Here is a 15,201-nt window from a genome sequence, read left to right as displayed (position 1 = left end):
TCCCTCTTCCTCCACAGAGATGCCCCACACAGGCTCGTCTCGCCTGCACCCTCCACCTGCCATCTCTATTTTTTAAATTGGAGGATAATTGCCTTACAATGTTGTGGTGGTCTCTGCCATACATCCATGTTAATCAGTCATAATTATATATATATATATATCCCTACCCTCTGGAGCCTCCCTCCCCCCTCATCCCACCCTTCTAGGTCATCACAGAGCTTCAGGTTGGGTTCCCTGTGCTATATAGCAGCCTCCCACAAGTTATGAGCATACATGGGGTTCCTTGGTGGTTCAAATGGTAAAGAATCTGCCTGCAATGCAGTAGACTCAGATTTGATCCCTGGGTTGGAAATATCTCCTGGAGAAGGGAATGGCAACCCACTCCAGTATTTTTGCCTGGGAAATCCCATGGACAGAGGAGCCTGGCAGGCTGCAGTCCATGGGGTCTCAAAGAGTCAGACACGACTGAGTGACTTTGAGAGTTAGTGAGTGTATATATATCAATGCTACTTTCTCAATTTGTCCTAGCCTCTCCTCCCCCCGCCGTGTCCACAAGTCCATTCCCTGCATCTGCATCTCCATTTCTTCTCTGTAAATAGGTTCATCAGTACTGTTTTCCTAGATTCTGTATATATGTGTGGTGGGTGCATGCTAAGTCACTTTGGTCATGACTTTGGTCATAAAGACCCCATGGACTGTAGCCTGCCATAACGCATATCATACATGCATTAGTATACAATATTTGTTTTTCTCTTTCTGACTTACTCACCTGCTCTCTTTACTCCTTCTCTACATCTATCCTTGGAGGGCCACCTTCTCCAAGAAGCTTGAGTGTTTCAACCCTCAGGGGTTTTTGTCTCGGCTACATTCCTGAAGCCATTATCATGCAGACCCCCAAACTCAGCACTGAACATATGCTCTTCAGGACTAGTTCTCTGATGAGATGTCAGCCCCTGGAGAATCAAGCTGGAACCCCACATCCTACTGAATCTCTGCTCCTGCTAGTAGATCCATGCATGTTAGCTGTGACTTTTCTGGGAAAGAGTAGGCAAAACTAGGGTTAAACACAGCCAGTCGTTGGAATCCAAGAGGAAAGGGGGAAGGAGTGGGAATTAATTGTCTTCCCGTGTTGGAAGTTTTCGGTGTTGTTTCAAGATCTGCATACAGCCAGCATTTTCATGTTGCTCTAAGATTAGCACAAGGTAAGAGAACAAACAGAAGCCTTCCTTTGTGCTATTTTGGGAACAAGGAAAATAAAATAATACCTTCCAAATGGAGGAACAGCCTAGCTTTCTGTGACACAAGAATGGGCTCGTAACACCTCGGCTGTAACAGTTTCAAATGGAATCCTATTACAGTGCAGAGTGTATTTATCACTGTATTTGAGGAACGCTTTCTCCTAAGTCCCCGCAGGGGGAGATCCACAGGCCCAGGCAGGCTCCTATCAAGCTCTCCTTTTCCACCCTGGCAGGTCCCAGGGACTCCCCCGCCCCACCACCTCTCCTCTTGGTAATTGTCACCACCTCCCCAAGCTGTCAAGTTTCTCACTCCTTCCTGAGGGGCTCTGGAAGCTGGTCTCTTTATGCCCACCTGTTGGACTGCACCTCACAGGCCTACAAAGCCTGCATTTGCCCAGCTTCCAGACTGAAGAAAGCCTGGATTGGGCAACAGAGGGCTTCCCCGGCGGCTCAGCGGTGAAGAATCCACTAGCAATGCAGGAGACACAGGAGATGGGGGTTCGATCCCTGCGCCAGGAAGATCCCCTGGAGAAGGGAATGGCAAACCCACTCCAGTGTTTTTGACCGGAGAATCCCATGAACAGAGGAGCCTGCTGGGCTACAGCCCATAAGGTTGCAAAGAGTCAGAGATGACTGAAGTGACTTAGCATGCACACATGCATCAGGCAACAGAGACATCAGTGGTTTGACAGATGGGGAGCTTCTGTGTCTGAAGCAAAGTCCTGGAGCGACCCCCCACCCTGTGCAGCATACACCTTCAGGACGTGGCAGCAGTCTTTGCTCCTGGTGGAGGGGGAGATTGCCAGTTACAGGGGAGTTGATGTCAGATGGGCTCATCAATTACCAGGGAAACCAACAGAAGGGCACACCCCTCACCGCCCCTTTGATAAGAACGATCACTAGCTGGCGCCCAAGACAAGTATGTAGGAAGGCCAGAGTCAGTGTAAGTGAAGCAGGCACTGGTCAGGCAGGGGACAGACAGAGAGCAAGGGAACGGCCATCTTGAGTGGGCTGGTCAGCCACCACTCTTCCTGGTTGTCCCTGAAAACAAGCTTATAGACCCTCTTCATTTTAAGACTTTAATGCCCATCATGACAAGAGGAAAGACAAAATCTAAGGAGGAAAGACAAAATATGGGGAATTCTATGCGTGTGTGTGTGTGTGTCCAGTGGCTAAGTTGTGTCTGACTCTTTGCAACCTCGTGGATTGTAGCCCGCCAGGCTCCTCTGTCCACAGAATTTTCCAGACAAGAATACTGGAGTGGGCTGTCATTTCCTCCTCCAGGGGATCTTCCCGACCCAGGGATCAAATCTGTATCTCCTGCCTGCATCTCCTGCATTGGTAGGTGGATTCTTTGCCACTTGAGCCACCTGGGAACCCTGAGGAAATATACAAAGGGTATAAATCTGACAATCTTGAGTTTGGTCCAGAGCATCTGATGATCTGGTTGAAATAACTGCAAATTTCTTTTATGTCAACGTTGGGTGTTGTAAGCAGATAGGGGAGGGGGTCCCTGAAGAAAGAGAACCAGGCATGATATCTTTGTCCAGGACATTTGGTCCAAGACATTTGTCCCATTTTGGTCCAAGACATTTTGTGATCTAAGCCTGGCCACAGTGCTTGCCCTTAAACAGGTCTCAGTAATTAATGATCTTAAGGGAGGAAAGGACTGCAGGAACGAAAGGAAAGCAGTCAAGAAACCATGGGTCTAGGACTCCCCTGGTGGTCCAGTGGCTAAGACTCCGAGCTCCCAATGCAAAGGGGCCGGGGTTCCATCCCTGGTCAGGGAACTAGATCCCGCATGCCACAACCAAGAGTTTGCACGCTCCAACTAAAGATCCTGCATGCTGTATAATGTGGCCATTAAAAAAGATTGGTCCACATTAAAAAATATATACCTTAAAAATTTTTTTAAATAGAGAAATAGAGGTGAGCAAGAAATAATTAACACAGCAACAGGCCTGTTTTTGTTCTTCATTTGTCTTTAGCTCTGGGGTGAAACCATCAGTTGTGGGGGAAATGCTAAGCAGAAGATACTAGCCAGGGTTTTGAAATTTTAGTCCAAGATTATGTGATGGCACCATTCAGCCTCCCAAGTAGATGACATAAAGTCGCGATGTGCCGCCAAATGTGCACAGGACATAGAATTCCTATGGTTGTTTGTTAGTAGAGGCTATGAATTTACATTTCAAAGCATCCATGTCTGAGAAAATTGGCTTCTAATGTAGTTTGCTGTAAAAAGCCAAACTATTTAGTACAAAGGGTTATACACATGCACATACATATAGACTACATACGCACACATATATATTTTTCAAAGATTTGTTTGATGTGGACCATTTTTAAAGTTGTTTATTGAATTTGTAACAATATCGCTTCTGTGTTTTGTTTTTGTTTTTGAGCAGTGAGGCATGTGGGATCTTGGTACCCCCATCAGGGATTGAGCCTGCAGCCCCTGCATTGGAAGGCACAGTCTTAACCACGGCACCACCAGGGAAGTCCCTTTTGTTTAACTCTTAAGTAAAAACAAGAAGCCATTTGGCCCCACTCTAAATATTCAGGGAAAGAGAAGCAAGGAGAATGACTCCTGTTGGAAATGCCACGTTAATTTATTATGCATAGCATGATCAAACAAGAGGCCACAAGACAGAACAAGCAGACTATGCTCTTTCAGAGGCAAAGGAGAAATGCAAAGATGCTAAGTCGTGGTCCTCCCTGAGAATTAATTTTGCCCCCAGGATTCTTAGCAATTAGGTCTTTTCATCTTGGAGGTATCAGAGGCAGAGGAGGACGCACAGCACCAAATCCATGGCACAGAGTTCAACACACAGTATTCTACCTGGGGGCGTGGAATCAAAAACCCAGCACTGAGAAGGAGTCATGCACAGACACAAGATTTATGGAGGCCGTGCAGGGAAAGAAAATATATCCGCTCTGGATGCAACCATTTTTCACACAGCAGAAACTGTGAGAGAGAAGACAAAGGAGAAAGACAAAGAAAAGTGGGGAGGGCCTGTCCCTGGTGGTCCAGTGGTTAAGAATCTGCCTTCCAATGCAGGGGATGAGGGTTTGATCCCTGGTGGGGGCACTAAGAGCCCACAAGCCACAGGGCAATTAAGTTTGCAAGTCACAACTACTGAGCCCAGGAGTCACATCTAGAGAAGCCCGCGCCCCACAATGAAAGATCCCACATGCTGCAATTAAGACCCACCAAAAAATAATCAATTAAAAATATTTACAAAAAGAAAAGTGGGGGGAAGTAAAGGTAAAGTAAAGGTAAAGTTGAGAAAGAGAAGGTTGGAGCCTCATCCTGGCCACCTGGCTGACCCCTTGTCAGCAACTCAGCAGCCACTCAGCATCAGCACTCTCTCAGCATCCCTGCTGTCTCCATGGTGATCTGATGTGATTCTGATGGATGTGACTAGTTCATGAACGCTTCCTGGAGCTGGGCCTTGTTGTTGCTAACTCCATTTTCCAGATGAGAAAACAGTGCTTCTGAGATTGTCAACAACTTGTCCCAAATCACTGAGTTGCTGAAACTGTGGGATCAGGCACTGAACCTAGGCTGTTTCAGGCCAAAGCGTGTGCTCTTGGTCAGCAAAGTGAAAAATAAGGTGTTTAATGGAGGAGAACGTGAACATGTATTGAGTAGTTAATATATACCTGGCATGTGATCCTCACAACAGTCCTGCAAGGGAGGTATCATTATTCCTATTTTATAGATGAAGAAATTGAGGCTCAGTGCTCACTTCAGCAGCACATATACCTCAACTGGAATAATACAAAGAAGATTAGCATGGCCCCTGCTCAAGGATGACATGCAAACTGGTGGAGCATTTCATGTTTTTACGACAGACACCATCACAACACTGTAGGGCGATTTTCCTCCAATTAAAAAATAAAGTTTAAAAAGTATGAATAAAACAGGGAAAATTTTTTAAAAATTGTGGCTCAGAGAGGTTAAGTAACTTATCTAAAGTTGCAGTGCTTAGTAAAAAAGCCCCGGTCTGGGGCATGTCACCCCTTCTCAGTGTCTATGCTGAGAGTTTTGTACTTTCTCTCTGAAATAAATCCTGTTTGCTTGCTACCATAAAAAAAAAAAAAAAAAAAAAAAGCCAGGTCTCTCAGACTGCAAAGCCCATATTCCATTAAAAAAAAAAATACATTGTTGTTTTGCTCCTAAATTTTATTTATTTATTTGGCTGCTTCACGTCTTCACTGTGGCATGTGGAATCTAGTTCCCTGACCAGGGATCAAACCCAGGCCCCCTACATCGGGACTAGTGTCTTAGCCACCGGACCACCAGGGAAGTCCCCCATATTCTTTCTTCCAAATGGAATTCTCAGGAGTTTCACGGATTGAACTACGTAATTAAAAATCTCTCCTTTAGATATTTTTAGCTCTGCACATCCAAACCAAACACCTATCTGACAGATATGTCAGAATTTGAAAGAAGTCTATTGAAGACTGCTTGCAAGAAAACCACTGTATAAACTATGTTTTATAAATTCTTCTGTTTTAATTAATCAGGTTTTCTAAAGTTTGAAGGAAAAAAAAAAAGGAGACAGAGACCAGTTTTTAATGATTAAGAATTAAGATTTCATGAATACACTGGATTCTTTTTTGGTATTAGGGGAAAGCAGAGAGTAAATGTGGTGGGAAACTATGAGGGTCCAGAGATTCAGACTTTAGCCTGGAAGAGACATTAAAGAGGTATTTTAGGGACTTCCCTGGTGGTCCAGTGGCTAAGACTCTGTGCCCCAATGCAGTGGGTGTGGGTTCAATCCCTGGTCAGGGAACTAGATCCCACACGCTACAAGGAAGATTGAAGATCCTATGTGCTGCAACTAAGACCCGGTGCAGTGAAATAAATACTTAATAAATAAGATAAATATTTAAAATAAACCTGTTATTAAAAAAAAAGATGCAATTTTAACTTATTTTAGAAATAGCTTGAGTGTCTGCCAGTCAACAGCAGAGCTAAGGCCAGAACCTGGGGTTTCCCAATGCTTAAACCATTGTTCTTTCTTAGATGTGAACCATGAATTGCTTTAGAGAATACTCCTTTCTCCTCCTCTGTTAATCCAGATAGGGGGAAAAAAAGTGAGAAAGCTTAAAGACTATTAAAAAACAATCAGGACATTAAGAATCAAGTTATCCTGGAAGGAGGTCAAGATGGTAACCACAGAGGCTGGAGTTAAGGGGAGGAGCACCAGGCAAGATAAGGTCTTATCTAAAGCAATTAGAGTAAGCAGGCAATTAGAAGCTTTTGTTACTTGTATTTAGCTGAACACTGTGAACAGAAAGCTTTTTGAAATCCTTGGCTAAATCAAAACCTGAAAAGTGAGGACTTCTAACCTTCAAGAAAAAAAGTTGAGCATGAGACAAAAAGGTATTTGTTTTTATACTTAACTTGGTAGGAAAAAAAGAAAAACAAAAAACAGACAAAAAACAAGATGTCAGCTCAGCTGGGTCCCAATTCCAGCCCTGGGAAGCCCAAAGCCCACCCCTCTTGGTTTTATTTTTAAGGATAGCATTTTTCACCCCCTCCTTGGCCAAGCTCAGTGTGTGGGATCTTAGTTCCCTTACCAAGGATTAAACCTTCACCCCTTGGAAGCGTGAAGTCTTAACCACTGGACTGCCAGGGAAGTCCCGCCCTCCCCACCTTGGTTTTTGTAAATAGTCCTGAAGGGCTTTCTTGGTTTCTAGTCTACTGAGATCTTGCTTCCATGTGTAAATTGAGTATAATTTTCTAAAGAGATGGAAAGCAGGCTTTTTACATCCCAGTAATAGGGAACAAATTTGATTGGGAATGGCTGGGTTACCATCTAACACTTTCATTTTCCCCTGCCCGGGCTTAGCTTCCCTCCATCCGGCTGGCTTTTCTTTCCTGGTCTTATTTCTTTCCTCTCCGCCCTCTGCCCCCACTCCCCTCTAATCTCCAGCCTGGCAGGTTTTCCCTCTCCTGGAGTCCAGGTGCTTGTAGCATTTGCTCCTTAGTGGCTTTCCCCTAAGGAGACAGCTCCCTCCTTCTTCTTCCCAAAAAGGAATCATGGGGCCAGCTGTTAAGATTTATTTAAAGTATTTTTTTCATGTGTTTACTCAAGATGGGAAAATCTCTGAAGTTTAAGGTGGCACCTGGCTGTCCCGTGGTGCTTATATTTTTTCATGGCTTTGTTCTGTCTGGAATTTTATTATAACTAATGATGGGACTTTCTTAATGGTCCAATGGTTAAGATTCTGGGCGTCCAATACAAGGGGTCAGAGGTTCAATCCCTGGTCAGGGAATTAAGATCCCATGTGCCACATGGTGTGGCCAAAAAGCAAAACAAACAAACCACCACCACAACAAAAAACTAATGGTAATGAACATACCTTGATGTTTATATAATTTTAATAAATCACCTTCAAAATGATAAAGCATCAGTGATCGAATAGACAGAGAGTCGCTCAGTCGTGTCCAACTCTTTGGGACCCCACGGACTGTAGCCCGCCAGGCTCCTCTGTCCATAGGATTTTCCCAGGCAAGAATATTGGAGTGGGTTGTCATTTCGTCTCCCAGGGGAATCTTCCCAACCCAGGGATCAAACCCATGTCTCCAGTATTGGCAGGTGGATTCTTTACCACTGAGCCACATGGGAAGCCTAGCTTCTATCAAGGATTCACACCAAAAGGTGGTTCAGTGAAGCAGCTATGATGAGGCAGTGCTAGAATTAAAAGGGGAATCAGGTACCCTTGAAACTCAAACCTAATAATAGTAGAAAACATCACCAACTCACAGCAATACACACAGATTTGAAACTGTTTCCTTGAGAATGTTTCTGTTTAGAGGGAGGACTCTAATAACTCATTCTAAGTAATGACAGGCAAACAGTGACGATGCCTCAGTGACCTGATAGCCGTGCCCTGGAGAGAGAGCCGAGAGAGGGGTCCCCAACCTCCGGGATCTAATACCTGATGATCTGAGGTGCAGCTGATGTAATAATAATAAAAATAAAGTGAACAATAAATGTAATGCACTTGCATCATCCTGAAACCATGCCCCCTTCCCCAATTCATGGAAAAAATTCTCTTTCATGAAACATGGTCCCTGGTGCCAAAAAGTTTGGGGATATTCAAAGGAATGTTCTTTGTCCTTCACACCCACGCTGTTTGTCTTCTAACCGCCCCATCTCACAAAGCTTTAACCTCTCCTAGAGTCACATGCCTCTTCCCACTTTGAGGGGCAGGGTGCACGCCAGTGCTCAGGCCTCAGGTCCTCCCTGGGCGCTGGTGATCTGTCCTCCTCATCCTGGCTTTGTAAGGCTTTCCCCTAAGTTTTTCCGGCTCCCCTGTTTCTCTAGTTCCTCCTGAATCTTCCTAGATAAACCTGTCTAAATGATGCAAGAACTTTCTATCTAATGAATCTGTGATTTTCTCCACTTTAATCACACCTGGGCTGTGTCTACCACACTCTCTCCACAGCTGCACTTGTCGTTTCTGTTTCGTTTTCAGCTTTCTATTTTACACTAGAGTACAGCCGATTCACAATGTTGTGATGGCTTCAGGTGGACAGCAAAGGGACTCAGACATACGTATTCATGTGTCCATTCTCTCCCAAACCCCTCTCCCATCCAGGCTGCCGCATAACATTAAGCAGAGTTCCCTGTGCTGTACAGTAGGTCCTTCATTATCTATTTTATTGTCAGATTTTATTTACTCCTTACTTTCTTTATGTCCCCTAAATGAATTTCCTCAAAACCCAGTTCCTCTTGTCTCAGGCCCCATAGCTAGTATTTCATTTTCACAATCACCTTGCCTCATGTAGGAGGTTGCCCCTTTCCTCCGAGGGAGGGATGTGGTGGGCGGTGGTGGAAACTGGCGCAGTGGAGGGAGGGGGCCTTAGCTACCCACAGTCTGTGGCCTGAACAGCCACAAGGCTCCCCAAGTGGCAGAGTGGTACAGACTCTGCCTGCCAAGGCAGGAGATGCAGCAGACTCAGGTTGGATCCCTGGGTCTGAAAGATCTCCTGGAGTAGGAAATGGCAACCCACTGCAGTATTCTTGTCTGGAAAATTCCATGGAAAGGAGGAGCCTGGCAGGTTACAGTTCATGGGGTCGAAAAGAGTCAGACAAGACTGAGCATGCATGCACATCACAGACACCAATGTGGAGTCAAACACTTTTAGAGGGTTTAATTATGTCGTAATGCTCCCTATCATAATTAAGCAGAAATAGTGATTTTAATTAGCACATTTACAAAAACCACACAAGTATGCTTCCCTGGTGGCTCAGATTTTAAAGAACGCACCTGCAATGCAGGAGACCCAGGTTCGATCCCTGGATGGGGAAGATCCCCTGGAGGAGGAAATGGCAACCCACTCCAGTATTCTTGCCTGGAGAATTCCATGGACAGAGAAGCCTGGCAGGCTACAGTCCATGGGGTCGCAAAGAGTCAGACATGACTGAGAAAATAACACACACAAGTAGGTCCATATAATCGCACACTTCACCTACTCATAGCTTAATGGTGTTCCATCCTTGTTTACTTTGCCCTCGTTTCTCTTTCAGCTTGAATGAGCACAACTTTTGAAGTCTTTAATTTATGACTATTTTAACTTAAGCAAGCCATGCTAGAGGGTGACAGATGGTGAATGTCAAAAACCCAGAGGGAGGGTTTCTGTTTAGCCTTTGATTTTTGTTTTGTTTTTTTAAGCCAGAGAAACGTCCGACTGTGCTCATAGTTTGTAAGCATACGTCACCAACTTTTATCTTCCTGCAAATTCCCTGTTCTCCTCCAGATTTCTCTTCACTTCTGGCTGAGGAGGGGCCGGCAACTAGGCGGCCGCATGCCTGAGTGGCTCGGGTGATAAACTTCATAGTTATTTTTCCCAATTAATGGTTTTCACTGACAATTTTACTGCTCTATTTTAAGCTTCCTCATTCCCTTGGGCCTCCGTACATATGTCTGTGATAAGTCTCATCCCGTCCAACCAGATTGTCTCCTCAGAATATAGACTAACCTATTCCAAAAAGCTCATCTCTCTCTCTCTCTTTTTGGAACATAACACTTGAAAATGCATTGAAACAGAAAGTAATTAAGCTTTAAAGGAGAGCTATAAAAGTGATTTATTCATGAGTACACACTTATCCTTCTCCCAACTGACACCCATTTGATATTAATTTTCCTTTAGTGTGTATCTGCAGCCTTTTTCTAAATCTTTACTACTAATGGAAACTTTTTATTCCACCCTTATTCCCTTCTACTTGGCTCCAAAGACTCTCATATGTGCTGAAAGGGATCCACTGGGGGTACAGAACCACAATTTGGGAAATTCTGCTCTGAAATAATAATGCTCCCTAGTCACAACCACTGACTTTTATTAGGTTGTCAATTAGCTATTTTTTAATTAGGGGAAGAAAGGTTCTTAATTCATTTTTTTCCCTGAAGCTATTTAGAATGCACTTTTCTCATCATGTTCCACTGCTGACAGAACAGCTGCGGAACACGTATTGGGCTGGCCAAAACATTTGGGTTTCTCCATAAGATGTTAGGAAAAACCAGAATGAAGTTTTTGGCCAACTCAATATCTTTTTCTTGGGCTTGCCAGGTGGTGCGAGTGGTAAAGAATTCTCCTGCCAATGCAGGAGATGCAAGAGAAGGTGGGCTTGATCCCTGGGTCAGGAAGATCCCCTGGAATAGAAAAAGGCAATCCCTTCCAGTATTCTAGCCTGGAAAATTCTGTGGACAGAGGAGCCTGGTGGGCTACAGTCCATGGGACCGCAGAGAGGTGGACACAACTGAGCGACTGAGCACAGCACAATACCTTTTTCTTAGGTCAGTGGAACTTACATTCTACAGATAAGTAATTTCTACAGAGAAATTTCTATAGGCTCCCCTCTCTGACCCCAAAGGACTCACAGAAAAAGAAACAATGATAATAATACTTCCTTTAAATTGTATAGTTTTCAAAGCAGATTCACACACATCAATCCATCCAAGCTTTTAAAAAAACCGAGGCTCAGAGAGATTAAATAAAGGGCATCTTCAAGGTCACACAGCTAGCCAGTCAGTGTCAGAGACCAGAATTTAAACCATTACTTGATGATTCCCATTAAAAAAAGAAATCAATCTCAAGAATAGGACTATAGAGATTCAGCGTTTTTCATTAACATTGCGGGGGTGGGGATGTTTTGTAAGCAATACTTACCAGCGACTGTGCTTTTCTTAGTTTAGATCTGTCCTGTGATTTATTTTTCTTATCACGTGACTGTCGGTTGAAAGCTGGGATCATTTCATGTCTTTTCCTTCTTCTGTTAATTGGAGAGCATTGGGAAAATTATAAATACCATTTTAAAGCTTTGGTGGTTGGCACAGCTGTTTGTCTATTTGATTTTGTTGTTCCTGTGGTTTAAAAGATTATCTTCACTCAGCTGGAAACAAGCCAAGTGTCTATCAATAGAGAAGGGGTTGAATAAACTCTGACACATCCACACAATGGAGGACTGTGGGCTGTAAAAAGGAGGCCAGAGTATTTCTTTATTTACCTGTGGAGTGAGCTCCTGGATATATTGTTACAGGAAGAAAGAAGTGGGATAAAGTGGTATGTATTGTGTGACACCATTTCTTTCAGAAAGGGGTGCATGTGTCTGTATTTGTTTATCTTTTTTTCATCCGCCCCACTCCCCTCCTTTATGATTTTTTAAATGTAAGGACATTTTAAAAAATAGTTACCTATCCGTAGGATTCCCCTGTGATCCAATTAGGAACACGAAATAGTATTGGAGACTTCTCCAGATACACTTTGTTTTGTATATTTGACTTTGGAACCATCTCAAAATTATGAAATAAAAGAAAAAAATTCCAAAAATCTAAAAACAGCTGATGGTGTTACCCCACACAAAGGAATAACTTCATGGGACTTTAAACACAGTCATTTGTCTGAATAGCCTTAGTAGAACATATCCTAAGGACAAAAACACAGGCAAAGACATCTTAAACTGTTTTCAGTAATCTTATTGTTTGTATTAACATTAATATTTGTTTTTTAAAATGCTTGCATATAATAGGATAAAGTATAGATCCACATTATTATTATTATGAGTATATACTCTCAGGCTAAAGGCAAAATGAACCAGAAACAAACATTGAATTCTAGTTAGCAAATTTGTTTTGACAATGATATGAGTTAGCAATTCAGAAATTACTTCCAGAATTTGTTAAGTAAATATATTCTCTATGTGTATACTTCATATAATATATTTTTTATACAAAATTATGCTGTACTGTGATTAGTCGCTCAGTTGTGTCCAACTCTTTGTGACTCAATGGACTGTAGCCCGCCAGGCTCCTCTGTCCATGGGGATTCTCCAGGCAAGAATACCGGAGTGGGTTATCATGCCCTCCTCCAGGGAATCTTCTCAACCCAGGGATGGAACTCAGGTCTCCCACACTGTAGGTGGGTTCTGAGCCACCAGGGAAGCCCATACAAAATTATGTATGTACATATATAATCATAACCATATATATAATATAATCATATATAATATACATAATATAATCATATATATCGTATATAATCATATAATATATATAATCAAATATATGTATGTATATCAATGTCACAGAAGGGAGGCGCAAATACGGAAAAGGAAAAGACTATAATGAACCCTATGGTGCTGGATTGGAATTTGAGGTATTAAAATATTAAAAGAAGCTGTAACGAAAGCATTACAGCTACAAAATGCAAACAAATCCTAAAGAAAAGGTCAAATTTACTAATAAAGGTTCATTTACTTTCAATCACTTTTTGCTTCTTGGGGCTTCCCTGGTGGCTCAGCAGTAAAGAATTCACCTGCAATGCAGCAGATGCAGTTTTGATCCCTGGGTTGGGAAGATCCCCTGGAGAAGAGAATGGCAACCTACTCCAGTATTCTTGCCTGGAGAGTCCCCATAGACAGAGGAGCCTGGTGGGCTACAGTCCATGGGGTTGCACAGAGTCTGACATGACTCAGTGACTAAACCACCACCACCAGTGAAAAGTATTTGTATTTCACAGTAGCTTCTGTTTTCATCTTTTCATAGACCAAAGAGCCAGTAAATTGTTTCTAAAAGGAAAGAGACGGAGAAGGGCACAGTTCTTACCCTTGCCAGCTGTGTTCAATGGGGTCACAGTTGTCCAGGTAATTGAAGCGAATGATATCAGTTGGATGCTTGTCAGAAGACCTCCAAGGTGGGAGTTCTTTCTCCCCTGGGTGGGTCTTCTTTCTTAAAGAGGAAGAGGATCGGAAAGCGGATGAAGGAGACAGCTTTCCCTCTGGAGAACTGCTTCTAATGGGTTGAACATCCGCGATCACAAACCCATTCTTTGGAGGTGTCTAGAAGGAGAAAATAATTTCTGTTCTCAAAACACTGTAATAAAAACAAAAATAAAACAAAGAACATGGACTTCCCTGGAGGTCTAGTGATTAAGAATCTGCCTGCCAACGCAGGGGACACTGGTTCAATCCCTGGTCCAAGAAGATTCCACCTGCCCATGTGCCACAACCACTGAGCCAGAGCTCTAGAGTCTGTGCTCTGCAACAAGAGAAGCCATCGCAATAAGAATCCTGAGCATGGAAGGTAGAGAATAGCCCCTGCTCTCTGCAACTAGTGAATGCCCAAAGGCAGTAATGAAGACCCTTTGCAACCAAAAATGAATAAATAAATGCTTTAAGAAAATCAGCATTATCATAATCACCATGATGGCATTGATAATGGTAGCAATGATTACAGAAGCACCAACCCAGAGGTACTTGTATGTGCCAGGCACTGTCTCAGGAAGTATTCCTGCATATTATTATTTTTTGAGGGGGGCGGGTTATACAGTGAGGCATGCGGGAGCTTAGTTCCCACTACCAGGGATCGAACCTGCACCCCTTACGTTGGAAGCACAGAGTCTTAACCACTGGACCACCAGGAAATTCCTGTTCCTACATTACTTTATTTAACCTTCATAATAACTTTAAAAGGTAATCATAACTACTTTCATTTTACAGAAGAGAAAACTGAAGGTAGGATAAACTGATTAATTTTTCCACTACTACTATTAAGACAAAAGTAGTAAGATACAGGTTCAGAATTTGAATCCAGGACTCTCCAGCTTCAAGCCCACACAATGAACTTCTCTATCCTGTATTGACACCTCTCCTACCATATCATTATACAGTTATTCCACAACTGCAGTTAATTTGTTCACAAACATATACATTCTTAAAAACAGTACCCTGTCCTACCTATCTAAAACACAGAGACAATTTCCATTATGCAGGGGTAAACTATAGATTTTATCAATTATCAAAACTTTAGCCATTTCCAAAGAATTGGGAAATGAAGGTCTATTTTTTTTGAAAGTCTATTTTTTAATTGCCCAAAATGAAAGTCTCTTTTTTGTGTGTATAAAATTCATAAGGGTTTTTATGCGGTTGCAGCCTAAGGGAAGAGGTATTGCTATATTAAGAAGCCATTAAAGCCTTAATTTTTGTTCTTTAAGAGATTAGGGAAGCTTTGCTCAGTAAATTGGTTTGCTTAAATTGTTTGTGAAAATTTAAAAATTCCCCAAGTTCCTGCAAGCAGAATCAGTTAGTTTCTTACCCTTGTTTCAACTGCTCTTTGTACATATTTCTATTACAGGATAGTACTTCGTATTCAACGTGGTAACTATTGGTCTGTGTCCTTGGCCATAGACTGCTGCAAAGTCGCTTCAGTTGTGTCCGACTCTGTGTGACCCCATAGACGGCAGCCCACCAGCTCCCCTGACCCTGGGATTCTCCAGGCAAGAACACTGGAGTGTGCTGCCGTTTCCTTCTCCATAGACTAGGCTCCCAGAAAGTGGGGTTAAGACCATTGTAACTCTTAGCACATGGCACATAACAGTGTTTAATAACTATTTACTGATTTAGTGAGTGGTTGTAAGTAGTAGAGTAAAAAGTAGAGTAAAAATTTT

At 42.9% G+C, this 15,201-nt stretch overlaps 1 protein-coding gene and 1 non-coding gene across 5 annotated transcripts in view; one reads left to right on the top strand and one right to left on the bottom strand.

Moving 5' to 3' along the window:
• The window catches only part of FBXO16 (F-box protein 16), a 63,852-nt gene that overhangs the window by 13,881 nt on the left and 34,770 nt on the right, over positions 1-15,201 (bottom strand). For 2 of the 4 annotated variants that reach the window (XM_061425051.1, XM_061425052.1), the window contains exons 6-7: positions 13,362-13,594; positions 11,428-11,530 (exon numbers count right to left, since the gene is read on the bottom strand). In XM_061425051.1, the coding sequence (XP_061281035.1) occupies positions 11,428-11,530; positions 13,362-13,594 (336 nt within the window). Of the gene's footprint in view, positions 1-769; positions 1,035-11,427; positions 11,531-11,951; positions 12,184-13,361; positions 13,595-15,201 lie in introns of those variants that run through there. The other 2 variants (XR_009737933.1, XR_009737934.1) reach the window with 2 other exon arrangements.
• Positions 4,980-5,086, top strand: LOC133253584 (U6 spliceosomal RNA). The gene has a single exon (XR_009738360.1). It is a non-coding gene; the product is annotated as a U6 spliceosomal RNA (small nuclear RNA).

The sequence above is a fragment of the Bos javanicus genome, chromosome 8, assembly GCF_032452875.1.
Source record: "Bos javanicus breed banteng chromosome 8, ARS-OSU_banteng_1.0, whole genome shotgun sequence".
In the NCBI taxonomy this organism is placed as follows: domain Eukaryota; kingdom Metazoa; phylum Chordata; class Mammalia; order Artiodactyla; family Bovidae; genus Bos; species Bos javanicus.
The sequence above is the reverse complement of the archived record's forward strand: the minus strand, read 5'-3'. Positions and strand labels throughout refer to the sequence as shown.